The sequence below is a fragment of the Stegodyphus dumicola genome, chromosome 6 (genome assembly GCF_044657685.1).
Source record: "Stegodyphus dumicola isolate Sdum_Otavi_A_Nest chromosome 6, ASM4465768v1".
Classification (NCBI taxonomy): domain Eukaryota; kingdom Metazoa; phylum Arthropoda; class Arachnida; order Araneae; family Eresidae; genus Stegodyphus; species Stegodyphus dumicola.
The window spans coordinates 183,331,004-183,352,572 of NC_140773.1; the positions used below are offsets into that span (position 1 = coordinate 183,331,004).

Sequence of the window (21,569 nt, forward strand, 5' to 3'; positions counted from 1 at the left end):
TTTGGTGATCAAAGAATTAAAAATTAAAATAATACTCACTGCAATTCATATTCTTTTATTTATCTCTCTTTTTAGGGAGCAAGATATATTTGTTATAAATAACAACTAATTGTAATCTAAAGGCATATCTAATTTTTTCCCCTTTTTACATCTTCATCATTAACATAATATTTTATATTTTTAGATGTTTGTTATTTGCTTTAATGTTAATTTGATTGATATACTTAGTATTGATAATATGTTGACTTTAAGATCTGTTGTAGGGGAAAAGAACAAGATGTAAAACAGATTTAATTTCTTTTCCTTTAATGTTTATCATCATATGCAATTTTCCATATACATGTTATCTTAATGGTCTCCATCTAAGTTGTCCAGTTCAAGAATTTCTGTTATACATAGTACATGGTAGAGAATCAGCAGTTTTGCAATAGTCCTCTTTAATGACTGATTTGAAAATTTATTCAAAGTCAAACCTTGCTTAGAACAGCTAAACCTGGGCTTTAAAGTTCTGCTAGTTTTCGATAATGGTCCAGAACACGTTGCTGAAGCCCTCACAACATTGCATTGAAATGTAGAAGGTCCTTCCATCGAACACCACTTCCTTAATCCGATCAATGGGTCAAAGAAACATAAAAACATTTAAAGTCTATTATGTTAGGCATGTTTGCATCTCTGCAAATAAAGCATGAGGCAAAGGAAAGGACAAGACACTAATGTCATTTTGGAAGCAATTCAGTATAAAACACTGTGTAGAAGTGATTAAACTCAAATGGAAACAGCAAATTCATCAACAGTGAGTGCTTGTTGGCATTAGCTCTGGCCAAAAGTTTTGAACATTTTAAAGGATTTTCATAAATTGCGAATGAGGCTAAAAAAATTGTATTTACATATTAAGCAACAATAGAAATCCTTTCAGCTAGCATTTGTTTCATTTTTCCCTTTCAATTATTATAACATTTAGGTTTGTATAAATTATACTTACTTTCTTAATTTGAACTACACCTAATTCATATTTTCCATTGAGAGTTAACTTCACAAAATGCAATTTGCTGTAAATAGCATATGCTATTAAAATTATTTCAAAATTATCAAAAACTATTCTTGCAAAAACAGCCAACTAAGTGGTATAAACTATATCAGTCGATTCGTCTATTTGCAAGAAAAAATATCTGCAGCGATCAGATCAGGTTTTTTGGTTGTGAGGCAACGTCAGGACTCATAACCTCAACTCTTCTCATTACTGTGTTTGTAGAACAACTAATGTTATCAGCAGAACTACGGCCAACTGAGGCAGTATCAACTATATCATTCTATTCATCTGGTTGCAGGAAGAAATATCTGTAGTGATCAAATTCAGTTTTTTAGTTGTGAGGTAGTGTTAGATCTCATAACCTCAACTCTTCTCATTTCTGTATTTACTGTATAGATTTAATAGCAGATATTATCTCATTTATATTTTTGAACACATCAAATAATGCATCTGCAGCTTCAAAAAATGCAGTTTTGATTATTTCACTGTCTTCATATCATTTCTTATTCTGTGCAATAATATTTGAAACTCGGAATGGCACCTCAGTTGCTACTTTATTCTTGCTTAATGGTTTTTAAAAAGTTGATTGTCGAGTATTAAGTTAAAATTTTAGTTGCTCAACCTTTTCTTTCCATAGAGTAGAATTCAGTGGGAAAATATTTTCAATCCCTGCATGAACAGTTTTCAAGTGACATTCAACATAACTGATACACTTGCATAGTATAGTAAACACACTCATTTGTCCTTTACCTGGGTAAAGAGATAATCGGTTTCTCATCTCGAATGAAAGTGATACGTTTTTTGCTTGAACTCGCCATAATTAGAACAGACTTAGCTTAGTACCAATGTATAAATCAAACAATCTAAATTAGCAAATGTCTGATATACACACGATAAATATTAGCGTACATAACCTCATACGTATAGAATCAACTATGAAGTGAGGCTGTTATTGGCAGTTGCGCGGAAGAAACAAGCAGTTGTCATCAGCGTCAGCTCGGTGGAAGAATCAAGATTAGCCAACCAGATCTTTATCGCTATCTACTGAAAATGTCCCCGCGAGCTACTAGTAGCTCGCCATCGACAGTTTCACAATCACTGATCCAGTGAAATATGATAAAAAACTTTTTTTTTTTCCACATCAATTAAGGCAAAACATTTAGACAAATTTTTGACTATAGCTGATCCGGAGAAGGACTCTGATAATGCTATCTTTAATAAAGTTTTATGGTATCAAGAATCAAAACAAATTCTGATAGTGTTGTCCTTTTTGGTAATAATAATAATAATTTTAGTTGGCTTTGTAACCCTTTCTCTGATTTCATTTTGTTCCATTTTCAACAATTTTTAAATTTCTAGTACTGTTAGTATTTTTTTAGTAGCTGTGAAGTCTGCTCCTTCAAAATTGCTCCACATTTTAAATAAATACATTTAATTACATTATATTACATAGTACGGTTACATAGCAAATACGCGTTACACAGCTCTTCACACTACATTCTCAAAACCCACGCCAACTCTCACTCAAATCGAAACTTTTCTCACACATTTGAGGGGTGCTACAACATCCTCTATGGGAGATCTCAACATACTCCTCATGGATGACCGTTCAGGACATCAAACTACCTCTTACATGAAATTATTACTTAACATTGTTCTTAGTAAACATATAATTTCTAGATTAAAAAGTTCTTGCTTATAAATGAGTAATACTAAGTATAAACAACATATAAATGTAAACAATGAATTACACAAAATTAATAACATAAATATGTACAATAACATTAAAACTTAGAGAATTCAAATGAATATCGATGAATATCAAGTTAAAGTTCAAAATTTTTCACGATACTTAACTGTCTATTGGTAACACACACAGTTTGTGAATGGGTCTCTTGAATTCACCATCAGCAGTTTTTACTTTTACAACACGAACTCTGTAATCATTACCTGGGTAAATTTCAGTGATATGTCCCAGTTTCCATTTTAAGGAAGGTGTGTTATCTTCCTTAATGATTACTAAGTCATTTACTTTAATATTTGCTGAAGCACGATGCCATTTTGTGCGAACTTGCAGTTGAGTCAAATAGTCCTTAGACCATTTCCTCCAGAAGGACTGCGACATTTGCTGAATTAGTTTTCAACGATTGTGAAGTGTTAGTGTCTCGTCACACACATTTGGTTCCGGAATAGCCTTTTAATGATGTTCCTATTAAAAAATGACCCGGTGTAATCACGGAAAAATAATCTGGATCACTTGAAATCACTACTAATGGTCTTGAGTTCAGACATGTCTCAACTTCTGCTAGATGAGTAGCAAATTCTTCAAAAGTTAGAACTTGAGAATCAATTGCTCTTCTCATAGGATATTTCATAGCCTTTACTGTGGCTTCCCATAGTCCACCAAAGCGCGGCGCAGAAGGCGGATTGAAATTTCACTTAATTTCTTCTTTTGTTAAGTATCTAACTACCCTTTGGTTCGAATGATATGATTTCAGTTGTCTGTTGGCACCTATAAAATTAGTGCCGCAATCACTATACATTTCCTTCGGTCTTCCACGTCTAGCAATGATTCGTTTTAGAGCTGCTATGAAGGAATCTGTCGTCATGTCTCCAACTTGTTCTAAATGCACTGCCTTAGTACTAAAACATACGAAAACACAAACGTAGATCTTCACTGTCCGAACACCGCACCCTTTCCTCGGTTTAACTTGGAAAGGACCCGAAAAATCAACACCACATTTCGAAAAAGCTCTTTCGAGATTCACTCTGGATGCTGGAAGATCGCCCATTGCTTGATATGACAGCTCACTTCTGTGTTGACAGCATGTTACACATTTACGAATGATCTTGTGAATGGCTGCTCGTGTATTAATAATCCAGTATCTCTGCTTGATTTCTGAATGGAGCATTTGTGCTCCTCCGTGAAGATATTTATAGTGATAATATCGTATTATCAGTTCTGTAATATAGTGGGATTTAGCCAGAATGACTGGATATTTTACATTCTGTGCGATGCTAGCGTTTCTTAGTCGTCCTCCCACTCTTAGAATACCCTCTTCGTCTAAGAATGGATTCAACATATTGAGTTTACTGCGAGGACTCACCAGTTTTCTCTTTTTCAAATGATCAATTTCTTCACTAAATTCTTGCATTTGCACAGACTTGATTACCCAAGAATGTGCTACGGCTAGCTCTGCAGTCTGGAGAAAATTTGATTTTGTCCTTGTTATTGATGATCGTTTCACATTGGCAATAAATCTGAGACACCAAGCTATAACTCATAAAAGTTTTGTCCAAGAAGAATATTTATGAAGTGAAATATTTGTGAGTTCATCAATCACAAAATTCTTAATCACAGAAGTATGCACAATGCATGCCTTTCTCTCAGTTTCTACTACTTCCAGTGGGATTCCTTCAGTGGGTGCTTAGGGAAAAAATTATCTTTTCCTTTTAGCCAATATGGACCACACCACCAACGATCACCTTCCAACAAACATTGAGCTGGCACACCCCTACTAACTAAATCAGCAGGATTTTCCCTTCCACTGCAATGATTCCAAAACCTGGGATCTAATTTTTCCTGCACTTCAACCACTCTATTACCGACAAACTGTTTCCATTGCTTCGCAGAACCCTTTATCCAAAACAAGACAATTAAGAAATCAGTCCAATACATAAATTTATCAATAAGATCCTTAAAAACCTCTCCCAGATACTTTCCTATTCTAGCTCCTTTGACTGCTGCCATTAGTTCCAATCGTGGCAACGTCAATTTCTTCAAAGGAGCTGCTCTGCTTTTCAACATGACAAACGACACGGAAATGTCAAACGACACAGAAATGTCACCCTTATAATTTAAGTAACGACAATGCGCTACAGCACCATAAGCTATAGGAGACACATCGTAAAATACGTGTATTTCCATTTTTGAATTTAAGTTATCACAACACACAAATAAATTTCTCGAAACTGAAATATCCTTCAGATATTTAACCTCAGAACACCAGCTAGTCCACTTGATTTTAAGGTCATCTGGCAATTTCTCATCCCAACCAATACCACGTTCCCAAATTTCCTGTAGCAAACACTTAATCCTAACTACAAATGGAGCTACAAAACCAATTGGATGAAAATCATTGCTGTAACATGCAAGACATAACGCTTTGTGCTCTTCAAACTCTTCAAACTATCTATTAATCTTGCTATATCTAAAGAAAATTTATCATTTACTGGGTTCCAGTTCAAGCCTAAAACCTTCAACTGACAATCAGAAGTACAAGTATCATCACTAAGTCCGTTTTGCATCCACAATGACCTCAGTTTCTCAGAATTAGTTTTTAATTTTCGCAAAATCATACTTGCATCCTTTAAAATCAACACATCTTCAGAAGACAGCTTAAATGCCTCTTCAACACTATTTCCCCAAAAATATAAATCATCTACATGCAGTGAAGAGTTCAACATTTCAACACATTCGGGTTTATTATTCCTGTACTGCTTTAAGGGCTTTTTTATTGTTGCACTTAAAATAAATGGCGATGACTTACAACCAAATGGCAAACGTGTCATACGCATTATTTTGTAGTCTTCATTTGTATTTTCTGATAACCACAAGAATTTAAAAAATTTCCTATCCTCTTCTGAAATTCCAATCATCAAAAATGCTTTTTCTATATCAGCACAAAATGCAATTTTGAATTTCCTAAAATTTAAAATAACATCCAGTACATTGGGATTCAAATTCGGCCGAGTCTCTAAGTAATTATTCAAAGAGAAATTTAGTTTTGCTTTCGAACTACAATTGAAAACCACGCAAACTCTAGTAGTATCCTTATCGGTTCTTACAACTGCTCTATGTGGCATGAAATATTCCTTCGCATCCCTAGAACATTCTTCAATTATTCCTTTACTCTGTTGATCTTTAATTATGTCCTTGTATTCATTCGCCAACCACTTCAAAATTGTTTTTTAAGTCCTCAAGTCTTTTTTTAGCAAGACAAAAGTTGTTTTCTAAATCCATTCTAAATCCATCCATAACGAACAAGTTTCGTATCTTCCATCTACAAACCTCAAATTATCTTCAAATTGTTTTATCAAATTCTCATCTGCAATTGATAACTTATTAGAATCTGTAATTCCTAACGATTCTAAATTCCATAGCATCTGCATATCAGTGCCAATGCAAAAATTTGTTGATCCTATGTTTCCCCAAATTTTATCCTCAGAAATATTTTGTATGTCCTGGAGTGTAAGGCCAAAAATAGTTTGTATGCAGTTTAGCGTTTTGGTTATTTTTTCTACTTTCAACTCTTTAATGACGTCCCAAAAATAATCTGCTCCTGTTAAAATGTGAATACCTTCATCTGAATCCATGCATGCCTCAGCTAAATTTAAACCCTTTTGCTCAAAAATATTTTGAATATTTATATTGGGAAATGCAATGGGTGCGGCAGTAATCATTTCAGTAACTAATGCTTCTATCTCAATATATTTCTTAGGATCGTTCTTATTCCTGAATGTTAATTTTACTACACTGTAAGTTCTATTTATGGCTTTCGTAGACCCAAAAGCATAAACTGACAATCTTTCCTTTCGAATGGTTTTAAGGCTAAGCGCATCTGCCGAAGATTTTGTTATCCAAGATCTTTCACTCCCGTTATCCATTAACATCCGACATAGTTTAAAGTTTCCTTTCGAACAAGCCAAGACAGTACAAGTTTGCAGTAAAGCGCTGCCATTTGACCCCCGCTGAGAGGAGTTGCACCGAGTCACCGCATTTGAATTTTCTTTTCCTCCTTCAACTTCAGCTGATTTATTACTTTTTTCGCATAGCAAAGAGTGGTGAGCTAAGCTGTTGCAGTTCTTGCATGGGTCGAGTTTAGTTTTACAGAATCGTGCTAAATGGAATTTTGAGAAACATCGATTATCTCTTAGTAATCTATTTTTCCTTTCTGTGACACTTTCAAATTCGCAAAATTCGTGTTCTTTGCTATTACAAAATATGCAGTTTCTTTTAACATTTGTAGTATCACTAGCAGTTGATATATTCCTATTAGTATTAAGTTTTTTATTTTCAAATTTTTTAGAATTACTTTCATATTCATTACCAAAATTATGATAATTTTCAGTTTTTCTACTAAATAAATATGTCCTTTTCCTAGACCATATCTCTTTGTCTAGAAAGGTAAATAGATCCTTAAAATTCCAATCACTATCTGGATGCGTTCTATTGAATTCTAAAACGAGTTCTTTTGGAATTCTTTCTAACAAAATGGGAATCAATATAGTGCTGAAAGATTTTGTTTCAACTCCTAACAGCTCTAAACTTCTAATTTGAGTATCAGCTTTGCCAAACAACCTTCTCAATCCAGCTAAATCATTTATACTTCTAATAATAGGAATTTTAAGTAACTCATTCAAATGTGTCTGAATAAGGGTATTCTTATTACCAAATCTACCTTTTAATATATCCAAAGCAGCATCATAATTTTCTTCTGTTAACGCAAAACCACTTATACAATTAGATGCCGTACCCCCTAAATATGACCTTAAATAATTAAATTTATCTATCTTTGTAAGATTACTGTTATTATGAATAGCGCTTTCAGACTGGTTATAAAATTCTAACCAAGAAGCAGGATCACCATAATATTTAATGATTATCAATTTAGGAAGTTTAACTGTTTTGGTTTCTCTAAAGGTTTGGTTTTCTAGTGTACCTTGAGCAGTTGCGGGAATAGAAAAGGATACGTTACCAATATTCATTTCATCTTTCATTAATCTATCAATTACATTAGTTATCCTTTGTTTCCAGAGGATAATTTTTTCTGAATATTCCTCTGACACAGTAATTTCCTCTTCTATATCATCACAATTACAAAAATTTTTCACTTCATCGTTTAATCGTTTTAAATTAGTGTCCTTATCTATTATTTGGGCTCGAAATTTCTTTAAAATATCTACCTTATTCGTAACATCTATCTCGCTAGAATCTTCCATAATAAAAGCTTCAACTTTGTTAATTAACTTGGTTAACGTAAACCTAACTGCGCTACGCTCCTTTCTCAACTTAGGTAATTCCGACATTTTACAACAATTCAATTTTCAAACAAAGCATCAAAACAAAGCCTACCTTCACTTCCTGCAAAATTCCACAAATTCCCAAACAAAGCTTGCAATTAAACCACTAGAATCCACAGCTTCCAAGATCGACTCTGTCCTCACTGATGGCTCCAAAAAAATGTGAAGTCTGCTCCTTCAAAATTGCTCCACATTTTAAATAAATACATTTAATTACATTATATTACATAGTACGGTTACATAGCAAATACGCGTTACACAGCTCTTCACACTACATTCTCAAAACCCACGCCAACTCTCACTCAAATTGAAACTTTTCTCACACAGTTGAGGGGTGCTACAATGCCCTCTATGGGAGATCTCAACAGTAGCAGCTATAACAGGTACAAGCCCTGTACAGTTTTATGATTGCCAGGATGATAACCCATTTCTCCAAACACAGTATTATATTTATCAGTTACATGATGCAGTTGTTCAAAAATTAGCATGCACTCTCTTTACAGAATATTTAGTTGACTGATTAATTCATTGAATTAAATTTAAGTCAATACTTCTTGTTGCACTGGACACTGGCTTTACATCCAAATTTAGAATTATGAATTTTATTAGATGGCAATTCTTATTTATATAATATTTAAGAAAACATTCACCAACAATTAGCAAAGCATCACTAGTGTATATATAAACACATATTGACGTTCAGTGAGAACTTTTCAATTAATTTTTTAAATATAGAAAAAGATTAAACATCTACCTGTGCACTAGTATCCAATTTGAAAGTAACTGGGTGTTCATCAACACTAATTTGTTGTAACCAGTCATGCTTACTAGTTGCTGAATTTAGGAAACTTGATGGTGTTGTCTTATGCTTGCTGTTTTCTGATTTGCTGGCAAATTCTGAAAAAATTATTCTGCGTTTCATCATTATTATATCACTTCGTATAAGCCAAGCCATGTGTTGGTTGATGTCTTGAGCCACATTGTGAGCAAAGTCGGACCATGCCACAAATGGGAATTGTTTTAATTTAGCTGCTTGTGAGTATGGCTGTGCTGTTTGATATTCTGACCTTTTTTACCACTCTTGTGACTTACAGCATCAACCTGTGACAATATGTAGATTGCTGTGACATAGCATGCAAATGCGATTGGCATACCTGCCAACTTTTACGAATTTTTTGTAATTTTTACGAAAATGTGTTTGTCTTTACGATTTTACGATAGTAATCCATTTTTTATGATTTTTTCCTTTTTTTTAAGTGTTTTTGGTGATTTTTGTCGAAATTTTAGAATTTTTCGCCAATTGCATCGTGTTTTACCGCCAACTACCAACTACCTCGAATCCAGTAACCTGCGGTTTCTCTCAACTGCCCGCTTAACCAGCCAATCCAATGTGCTGAACTTGTTTCTCCCACTCTTTTCTTTGTGGGCGCTAGATTATTTTTTTCGCGTTATCTTATAATTTTAAATCAAACCAGGGAACTTGTAAATTCTTTGAAAGATCATGAGAAAAAAGAATTTTTTCAATGTGTTAGAAAGTACTTTTCCTCAGCCTGTGATTACATTGTAAGGAAGTTTCCTTTGCAAAATGAAGTTCTTTTAAATGCTGAAGTGGCAAATTGAAAATTCATCTTTTGAAAAGATTCGTTTTTTTATTGATAAATTTCCATTTTTGTTAACAATTAAAGAAAATGAATGCCATAATGATGCTTTGGATGAACTACAGAACCAATTTTCTGCTGCACAGTTTGAAGACTTTGCCAGTTCTGGAGAAGACAGACTTGATGTCCTCGTTGGTACCTTAAAAAGAATAAAAAGAGCTGATGGAACACCAAAATATGATAGACTAGCAAGAGTTTTATGTGCTATTCTTGTAATTCCACACAGTAATGCTGAGTGCGACAGTGTTGTGAAGAAAAACAAAACTATGTTTCGTTCTTCATTTTCACCAAAAACTCTAGAAAACATTTTAATTGCTAAATGTTATGAGGAAACTAATTGTTATGACAGGAAATTTTCCAAAGAATTTTTAGCTAAAGCCAAAAAATGCTCTCTAAATTCATTGCAATATTTTTTTTTTTGTGTAACATTAAGTTCTTGTTTTATGTTTCCTAATAAATTTTTTAGTTACTACGTAATTGAGATTTACTAATGTAAGAACAAATTTCTTTTTTCTATTTGTATAAATTGTTATTTTTTTAATATCAAAGCATGATATTAATTCTTCGTGTTCTTCTGAATTTTGGAGAAATTTTCTGAATTTTTATCTTTAGAGGTTGGCAGGTATGGATTGGAAGAGTTTGGCTGATTTGCAAGTTTTAATAGTTCTTTGTAAAGTGAGGTCTGGTTTCCTAAGCAGATTCTAATTAAGCACATTATCTTTTAGCTTTGTATCAGATGATCATAAGCTGTGCCAGATTCACATTGATCAGCCTGTAGTTTGATTTCCATGACAAATAAATCAAAGTTCTGTTCAGCTTTTTGAACTAAACTATTAAATACAGAAGTCATCAGTGTGACATTGTGATATAGCCTGTAATGTTCATCAAACGTGTACAAAATTTCTTTCACTGTCCTGCTGCAAGCATTGGAAATGTAAAAATCTGAGTCTTTATATGATGATTTGCTGATGGTGCTCGGGAAGTAATGCAACACAAGTTTCATCATCCTCTTTGTGATATATCAGAGTTATTTAAAAAAGTTCATAACTTTTTTACCATTTCGACTATGCCTCTGCTGGGTTATTTTCCAGGAGAAAATGGTTCAATCTAGTTATATTATGCACCGTTGCTGGCATTCACAAAATTGCTGAAGTCATGGTTTAGTGATTAGCAAATAAAAAATAATGGGTGAGCCAAATTAAACTGACACCATGTAAAATATGGTGTTAAGCTCGCATAGTTGAAGCTAGTAATAATTTAGATACCTCAGGATAAGTACATTTTACCAAGTCTAAAAAGGAGTGTATACGCAGCAAGAACTGAGTACTTGCGGGAAGTTAAAACTTAAAATGATTTGTTTAGAATTACATACATAACATGTATAAGGAAGGTATTTTGAAAAAAAAAAAAAAAAAATGTGAATAGTATTGATTAAAATCAATTTGAGTGTTATGGTCATGTTTTTCTTATTACTTTCAAATTAGCTTCACATTAATGTTTAAAATTTTTCTTATATTTTAAAAATTCCTGATTTGCTTTATTAACATTAACTTTTCAGTAGTTATTTTATTGGTCAGTGAAATATTCTTAAAATGGTGAATATTTGCATAAATTTTAACCTTAATTATTAAAAGATATGTACGTACAGTTGTAAATGATTCAGAAGATGCAGACAATCCTGTTGATTCTGATGGTAAGTCTGAAATATAATGTCTTTTTGTTTTATTAATTGGTCCTAGTATTTGTAAATTGCTGGTATCTAAAAAATATTTCTAATTAAATTCTGAAACTTGTTAGATGTTGATTAATGGAATTATTATCGTAAGTAGATTTGTTGATAAATGAAATATTTGTGACCAGGTTTTAACAGGAGACGCAAGTTTATCCTAGATAAATTTATGTATTATTTCACATGTGCATGAAATTATAACAGTGTCTTAGTACAGTATGTATAAAAGTTGAAGTAAATTTTACTTCAGTTTCTTTGCATGTGAATAAAGCAATTTGGCTTAAATGTAAGTTGCTGATAATTGTATTTTTTAAAATTTGATTTTCCTTTTCAGTGAGGTATTTAAAATTATCATCCTGTCATAAATAAAATTTCTTTACAGGTGAAGTCCTTGGTTTTGAGAACTTAGTTTTTAGTATATTTGACTTTATTCATGCCTTAGTGGAGTCTTCCAAGTATCGAAATTATGTGAAAGAAGGAATGACAGATTTGCTTTATTATGTAATACTATATATGCAAATGACAGAGGATCAAGTAAGTGAAATAATGGTATTAATATACCATGCCTAAGTAAAATATTCAAAGTTGTCCTTTATATTTTCTTATTTCTTGATGTTTTACGCTTTGTAGAGGGTGTTTTTTTTTTTTTTTTTTTTTTTTTTTTTTTTTTTTTTTTTTCCCTCTCTCTCTCTCTTTTTGCTTAGAGAAGCAAGAGACATGAAAAATGCTTTCAATTATCGTATAACTTACTGTGTTAAAAGGAGAAAAAAATCACATTCTGAGAAACTAATATATGAAAATTATTATGTAGAAGTCTTGACTCAATTTATCTCAAACTAAGTATATGCCAAATATTTAAATACATTTTTTAAACCAGCAATTTAACTGGTGTGAAGAAGACAGTTTTATTAATATTACAACAAAATTTTGACTGCAATTAATTTAAATGATTTACATTAAATTTAATATAGGATAAAATTTTATGTTATGTTCAGTGATATAATTGAATTTTTCTCACATGAAATAAAAAAAATTTGAGAAGTATTTTAGTACATTATTGCAAAAATAGCATCGTTTTGGTGAATAAAAATAATATTGAAATAAATTATTCTAAATATGAATTTTAGCCAGAGATGTTGTATATAGCAACCAAATAATTCTACTTTTAACTATTTTATTACCAGATTCAGTTTTGATTTGATATCTGTGAGTTTTTAAGCTAACATTCTGTTTCAGCAAACATAAATTCAAGAAAAGTGCAAGAAGGCATACCTTTATCAGTTTATCTGTGTTGGCAAATGTTACTTTATGTCTGGGTAAAGAAGATATATTTCATCTAATGGCATAAATACTAACTCTTTTTGTGCTCTTAACATTATCTGAAATTTTGTGAAACAGAAGCTAAATGAAACTTATGATAATCATTTTCGGTTAGGATGCTCAACATCTAAATATTTCCACAAGTTATATAAATCACACACTTGTCCAGGATACTTAATATAATCTTAGGAGTTGGAAATAAATGCGTCAAAGGAAAATGCATATTTTGTAAGAAAAGAAATAGAAATAGCAACTAAAATTCAATTTAAAGTTTCCTATTGACGTTCAGTGATATTTTATTTTTTTATTAATATTTTCACTATGTATGGTTGTGGTAGAAACTGTACTATTCTTTTAGTACTTTAAGAATTTGTTTGATAGTCTTCCTGTATTTTATTTGTTAAGGTATACATGATGTCATTGGAGGCTTGGTGGCTAAAATGATAAAAAAGCTTTCTTAGTTTTTCTTATGTCGAGGCAATGTGAAATTAAGAAGCACATAAATAAAGTGTTTCATATTACTGTGGTATGAGAATCATATATTATAGAAGCAAAGATGAATTTTTGGGTACTTATATATTAATGCAAACACAACCACTCTAGTAGATGTCATCAAATTTTCAGAATGTGCCACTCTGGCAATCCTGTGCCTAACCATTCTTCTGGCAACCATGCTCATAATAGTTCTTCAGTTAAGCAATGCCACCATTTTTATATGCATTCTTTTTGTTGTATTCCAAGTGCCAAAAGTTTTTATAAACAAATCATGGTATTTTTTGCCTTAAACCTAATTTTAAAATATGAGCTTGAGGATTTCGGCAACAATGAAAAAATCTGCATTAAAATTTCAGCAGCAATACAGAATTTTACTGAAAATTTTCTAGAGGGATCAACAAGGAAATACATTTCCTAGATAGCCGAAGAATTGCACAAAGCCCAGTCTCCTCAGTTCTCTGATTTTTTTTAAGTGAAAACAGTAATATGTACTTCGAGAGAAAATAGCACAAAAAATTTGAAGAAGAGTGCATTTTACTTTTTTAATGTATCACGTAATTCTTATTTAATAATTCAAATTTGTATTTTAAATTGCTAAATTATGTTTTCTTTCATATGTCAATAATGTTTACCAACATATAATAAATATCTGTAGTTTGGGAACCTTAAAAAAATAATAAATAAATAAATAAAAGGCAGGAAAACCACCAGTTGCATCTGATAAGTAGCTTTTACCTTTTCATCTGTAAAAAATTGCACCAAGGTGGTTGTGTTAATACATAAGTACCATTTTTTTAATAGTTTTGTGTAACATGTCAGGATAGTATAAAATAGTATTGAATAGTATAAAGCTTTTAAAAGTTGATCAACTTTTAAACCTTTTTTAATGTTTAAAAATATTTTTAAAAACTTATGGTAGTAGCTAAAATTTCGTAAAAAGGAAGTATTGTAATCGCGGAAAATATCCATTTTGGCCGCTATCAAATGTAATTTAGTGATGTTTTTGCATGATATCTGTACATAAGGATAGAATAAAAGACTCTTTTCCTGCAAAAAAATTATAAAACTGCTTTAAAATGAATTCTGAAGAGAATTTTTCGTGGCATCTGTATGAACGTATGTATGTACGTACGTATCTCTTATAACTCAAAAATGAGTAGCCTCAGAGCCTTGAAATTTTGTATATAGGACTGCTATAACATGTAGATGTGCACCTCGTATTTTGGTTGCAATCGGCCGCACCCAACGTATATAAATATATATATATATCCTCTCTGTTACCCGGCTCAGTGATCTCAATTTCTTTACTCTTATATGTTTGTAAATTGTACATTTTTTGCTTTAAAAATTATTGAATTATGTTGTTTTTATCTTCCGGTTAAGGTTTTTATGCCTTTATTAAATCTGTATGGAATATTTTTAGAATTATCAACAATTTTAAAGTTGTTTAAGTGCCGCTAAGCCTTTTTTTTTTATCGCGGCCATTGATTATTTACATTTGAAACAGCAGACCAGTGGATTTGTTGCCAATCTAGAGAAACTTAGCTTCGCGACAACAAAGATAATGCCTTCATTTATTATTGCCAATTAAATCATGCTTAATCCTTTCTGGAATTTTTTCGAGGAAATAAGTGTTTAAGATTTACTTCGTAATTTTTAATATAGATATTTTGAATTTTTGTGTATTTTTGCCTTCTCGCGAAGTGAGAACTGAATTAATTGAATGAGAAATACTCAATCGTCTCTGAAAAACTGTTTCTTTTTTGTTTTGTTTGCTTAATTTCTTTTATACATCGTTCTAGCTTTATTATAGTATTTAAATAGAACATGTGGCAAAGATTAGATAATTCTGTTCTTTAAATGATATAAATTTTGTGCATTATGATTTATAATATGAACAAAACATAATACTGTTAAGTGCATCTAGCGCCAGAGTGTCACTATGGTAAACAAATACTAGAGTGAAATTTAAAGAATGCATTTATTCTATTGTGGTTAATGTGCTGTCGGCGAAGTACGTTTAATTCAATTCAATAAGTTTAAATGAAATGCAAGAAAAAATGCATATAATTTAATATTCCGTACAAGGAAGTCATGTGGTGTAAACATCAGATTTTTTAACTTATAATGTATTTCTCTCGCTTTCCTAGCATGGCTTCGTGTAGTGCTTCTGCATGCTGGGTTTTTATTCCAGAGGTCCGTGGTTCGATTCCCGGGGAAGGTTTTTGCTATTTTTCATTTCTCCGGCTTCCAAAAAATACCTAATGCCTCTACAAACTGATTTAATGACTAAAATTCTATGTAACCTCTTTTATAAATGTTCAGTATCAGTATTCTGTGAAATTATTTGCTTTGTTAACAGAGTGGAAAAAATCATTTATAAGGTACAGGGGAAAAGAGCTCATATCTGTGTACAGGCTAATATATAGCCTGTTGAAAAATCAAAAGTTAATGTTCAATTCTTTTTTATTGCACATAATGTTTACCAAACAAAGTTGAGAACAGGCTTTGGTGTGCAATCATACATAAAATCATAAAGATGCATTTAAATATATATAGTATTACATAGTCTAAAAATGATTGTCTTATGCCTAACTGCGTGCTATGTAGGTGAGTCTTTGGATCTTCTTCAAAATGATGAGCTCCTAGATCTCGTATTTTTAGATTTTTTGTTTCAAATTCCTATTTTAATTGTTTAAAATGGAATTTTTTTATCACTGCTATATTTCTTCACCCATTGTACTACTCACCTACAAAGTTTCGAATTTCTAGTTTTCGTCAGCTTACAGATTTCTATGAAGGGATATTGCAATTGATGGTACATATATATACATTGTTGCGTTCGTAATAGATTGAATGCACAAGTCCGCACAGCTTACAGATCCGATAGTTCGATCCACAAATCCGATAAAATGTTAATAAAATCTATTCTTATCACAGGAAACATAGCAGAATGGCTGATTTTCCCTCCGAGATATTCGTACAATATCACACAATATAATCAGTAGCTGTCCTTCAAACTACTAAAACGTTAACTAGAACAAATCCGCAGCACAGAAAAAGCTAATCCAGTCAAAAATAACAACAGCAACTAACTAAACAATTGAGATGAGATGTTTTCTGTCTGGCTTTTTATAGATTTAAATTGGTCCTGAGAGATTCTAGTAATATCTTTGCTTCTTGAGATTTCTGGGAAGCAGAAGAGTAGAATTACAGTAACAGCTAACATAGTAGTCAATTACATTTAATATGTTTCAATACTAATAAAAGAGGTGTCCATTTATTCAATGTTAAATGCATGTGCTCTTATATTTTTACTTTTTCAGCATAGCTTTCTCTTAAAATTTATCACATGCTGCATTGCACAGGGAAATGAAACAATTTTAATTACAATTCTACTAAAAATAGCTAACTAAATACAAAATTTGTAACAATATTCATATTTCAGTATATGAACTAGAATTATTTTGGTGCAAACTAAAATCCAGCTAAATGCTTTTTGTACATGAAATTATTCTCGATAATTGAGATTAACTGTGTAATAAAATAACTTTTGAGTTCTGCCTAAGTGCTTGAGCATATTACTGATATGTTAATCTTACAGTAATTTGAAACAGGATCTGCATTTTGACAAGTTGAGGTTTGCGATATGCCGCCCACCCAGATGGTACAGTGGTTAAGGGAGCTTGACTGCAATACCAAAAGGCCCAGGTTCGAATCCCAGAGATGGCATGAATGTAAAATTGTCTGTCCCTTCATAGGAGTTAAGAGTGGCCACCTATTGGGTGCCTCCACAATAAAATGGCCATCACTTCTTGCCTTAGTAGAGGCCAATGCCATTATAGGCAAAAAAAAAAAAAAAAGTTTGCAATTTTAAAGTGGGAGAAAGATCATTTCAATGTAGTAAGAAACCAGGTGTGTCTGATATGTTATTTAAATTATTCATAAATACAAAAGGAATATATAGAGTACATGGCGTATTTTGAGAAACTTCTGCTATTAATATTTTCTTTTAAAAGATACACTGTGTAACTCGAGCTAAAATTTCAAACTAAATCTGATCTAATTGATTAGATTAAATTACAGTTGAGAATTTTTTACAAATTTTAAAATTGCAGACAATAAACATATTTATCTAGGTATTTTTCAATTTCAGATCAAAATGTGGAGTAATAATCCTGATCAGTTTGTAGAAGATGAAGATGATGATTCATTTGCATATTCTGTCAGAATATCAGCCCAAGATTTATTGTTGGTAAATATTTTTACTGTTAAACAAAGTCGGAAGAAATCTATTTTATTTAGGAATTTTAAGGACTGGCTACAAATTTAACTTTAATCAAAATTGACCAGTAAAATGTTTAAAAAAACATTTATATAGTTTTTTCAATCAACATAGCATTTTAGGTATTTTCTAATATTAATATTTTCTGACACACAAAATTATGAACTCTGGATCATATTCAAGACATACCCTACAAAATCCAACATGTACAGCATCTGAAACCAACTAATTTTTTTTGAAAAACTTCATCAGTTTGCAAGCTGCGCTTTTCAGTAGATGGAAACAATCTGTTCAGTGAGCAGTACCTGAAACATCATTTCAGCAGATAGGAATGCCTGTCAAATGTCCTGTGGAGTGCTGGTGCACACTTTTCACATAATGAGAATGTAAATTCACACAACCTTTGCATTCGGATGAGACCCCATGCGCAACTGTGGAAACCCTTTGTGCCAGCCAAAGATGGCAACCTATGGTAAATTCAGTCTGCCATTTATTATAAGCCCCTTTTTTTAAAGTTCACAATAGTGTATTTCAAATTGTTGCAGTTATAGTCAAGTGATATGCATCTTTTTTTTAGAGACTGCATCATTCCTTCCTTGTGAGAGAAGCAAGTGCTTTATAATCTAACATTCGTGTAGAATGAAGTGCCTCAGATTTGCCCAGCATTTGATGATGGTTGTGGCCTCCTGCATGCCTGCTTTATTCACTATGCAATTTTTGTTATGAGGCTACATGGAAGTATTGGTACAGAAGTTGGTCACCGTTATTGGTTTTACTGAAATATGTTATTTGCTGTCCTGTGACAGGAATGATCGCTGAATTGAGTGTTATGTAGAAATTTGTACCAGATCTGATAGCCATTTTTATTAATGATGGCTGTCCCACTGATCATTTGTAATCCTAGCTATGTTACAAACTGTATATATGCCTTACATTATGATGTCAGTGAAAAATGCTGCTATTCTGCCAGTAAAAACTTTAATAATTTAACAGAAATTTGCATATCATTTTGTGCGCAAAAATTGCATCATGTTACTGTTTGAATTATTGAATTTTTACTTTTTCTGTTACTTTTCAATCTCTTAGCATTAATATTAATTCATATGTTAGTAACATAATATCCTGTTAAACTTTATGGTACCTTCAGATTGCTCTTTATGGTTAGCAAGTGCCAAAAATCACCATGAGTAATAGTTGTAACATTTATGCTAATATCTAAGAGCTTCAAGATGAGATCTTAAAGCAAAATTAATGTTAAATGTTATAAATACACCTGTTATAAATTAATCTTATATCCAGCATTAATACAAGCAGTAGCCAGTATTAATACTTGTATTTCACACGCTTATTTATAAGTTAGCAGCCTATTCCACTAGTAAATTAGCAGCTACTTACACTTATTCCATAGATTTACTGATTGTGCTATTTAAAAGAAACTTTATTTACTTTGCATTTAGCATAATTATTTTTCAAAGAAGTTTTTCCTCTTCAAAAATATAGTCACAAACGTGTAATTTTTTTAACACTTTTTTCATTCAAAATATCACTAAATATGCAGAGCTTGTGCAATACAGTACGAAGTCTGAAATCCTGACTCATCGGGACTTTGGCAATTCCGGATTTGGGATTTTTCCGGATATTAGATCATCAGTTTAAATCTAAAATTCTAAAATTAAAAAATATGAAATCGTAATTTATGAAAAATTTACAAAATTTACAAAAAAAAAAAAAAAAACTTAATATTTATTTGTTTACTTTATTAAACATTGCTTTCAATGTAAGTTGTGTAAGTTGCTTCGTTCTTTGTGCTAATACTTTCTCTTTAATTCTGTAGACAGATATAATCTCTTGTTCAGTTACATTATTGAAGTCCTATTTCGAGAATTCCGACTCTATAAGTGCTATTTCGAGAATTCCGACTAACTTGTCAATCGAAATTTTCTTGTTTTCAGTAACTTCTCTGCCACTTTCTTCACTATCGGTAGCAGTATTTTCTGGATATAGACCCATACTACAGATTTTGGCATTCATTAATTGATTGATGATCGAGAAGCATGTCACACTTATATCATCTTCATTTATTGCCGCTTTTCCACATTTCTTTAAAAAATACGTTAATTGGAGAATTTCACCTTTGTCTTGCGATATCCGGAAAACTTTAAAATTAGCGGCTATCTTTATCAAATTTAGCTATCCTTCACTATACATATTTGGCTATGCATCATGAGCTTGGCGGCTAACGACAAGTTGTTCTGTTAAATTTTATCTTGCTTCTGTTGCGCACTGAAACAATTAAGCCTAACTTATATTAGTTTAGTTACTTATTATACTTAAGTCTATTTCTTGCATATGCTTAAGGCTTATCAGAATTCTGAATAAATAAATTTCCACATATATTTAAGCCTTATTTAGGGCCGCGTTAGATATGTTACTGCCTGACGCAGTCTCTGTGGGTCCTAAATTCTACCACTCGGCGCAGCCATACGAGCCCTGGTGCTGGTTATTTGTTTATGTGAATAGCAAATCAGTTATTCTTAATTCAAATAGCCCTAAATGTAATCTTTGGGTGTATAATTGTTGGCGTCAGGATTTTTCTCTTACATTCACTATGCGTATCTTTTTTATTTTGTGTTATTATTTAACAGGACATCCAACTTCATCGAAATGAATTCACAACCAACATCATTGAAATATTTTATTCTACTGCTTTTTTAAAAAGTGCATGAGTAGTCAATATGGTCTGTCGTTGTGGTTAAATTCCTTATCTCTCGTTATTTTTTTATGACAAATTCTTTTAATATCATGACGCCATCTGGCAGTAAACTGTGGAAATTGCTAACATTCGGGCATCCTGAGTAAAAAATTGCCCTCAATTGTCGCTTTTTTTTTAAAACAAACATTGTCAATACCATAAGAATCCACATTTTTGTGCACAGTATAATCATAATTTAAAGTTCTAGGAGTAAAAAGTGCTATAACAAAAGTTCTAAAAAAGTTCTTAATGAAGTTTTTCCAGTATTCTTTGTAGGTTCAAGACATACCAAAAAAAAAAAAAAAAATTTACATTACCTGTAGCTTCACGTGTTACATCCAACTCATCTAGGTTATTAGCATGCCAATACTTCAGCTGACGTGGGTTGTTGTTGTATACATTCTAACATGCTCCTTTTTTTTTTCTTATAGTAGTACTTCTTCATCTTATTTGCCATCTGCTCTTTTACTTCTTTCAGCATTAATGAGGTAAAACTTTTCAGTACTCTTTCTTTACTCTCAGCTTGAGTAATATGACTTCTCCTTGGCTTTGATGTTCTATTTCTCAGTGCGTGGTTTCCAAATAAAATGACATTTGCAGGGACTTATCTTCACTCATCGTTTGGGCTGAATACGCAAATTCTTCTGGCTGCCTAATTCTTCTTTCAATTGCACATTCCTCAGATTTCCTTTCTGGTAATTTTCTTTCATCCATAGAGTTTAAACCTGCTTTATCAGAAGACCTTTTTTCGTATTCTTCTTTCATATCTGAATCATTTTTGCGCATCCCATACAAACGGTAACCTCTCCTTGTTACAAAATTTCTCTCAGGAATATAAGACACATCACTTTTAACTTTGTCATTTCGGTTTGGAAATGACTTTCGCTTTATAGTTGGTATTTTTCTATACAAGGGTTTTGAACAATCAGCTTTGCTTCTAACATGAAAATGATCATCATATTTCGTATTCCAATCATAGGTCTTATCACCACTGCAGAGGTGTAAATCTTTGTTTTTGTTACATTTGCTTCGAACATAATTATGGTTAGCATAATCAACTTCATAGTTTGTCGCAGGATAGAATACTTGTTTTTCAGTTTTTACCATTACAAAATTTTCACTGTTATTTATTATTTTCTTTGTTTCATCCACTTGTAATTTAACACACGAATTTTCTTCAATGCAATCTAATCCAATAAATGGATAATCTCTTGCAT

At 31.9% G+C, this 21,569-nt stretch overlaps 1 protein-coding gene across 3 annotated transcripts in view; it reads left to right on the plus strand.

Moving 5' to 3' along the window:
• The window catches only part of Ipo9 (Importin 9), a 210,007-nt gene that overhangs the window by 57,789 nt on the left and 130,649 nt on the right, over positions 1-21,569 (plus strand). For all 3 annotated transcript variants that reach the window (XM_085819244.1, XM_085819245.1, XM_085819246.1), the window contains exons 8-10: positions 11,406-11,464; positions 11,883-12,034; positions 17,472-17,570. In XM_085819244.1, coding sequence (XP_085675370.1) covers positions 11,406-11,464; positions 11,883-12,034; positions 17,472-17,570 — 310 coding nt within the window. The remainder of the gene's footprint in view (positions 1-11,405; positions 11,465-11,882; positions 12,035-17,471; positions 17,571-21,569) is intronic.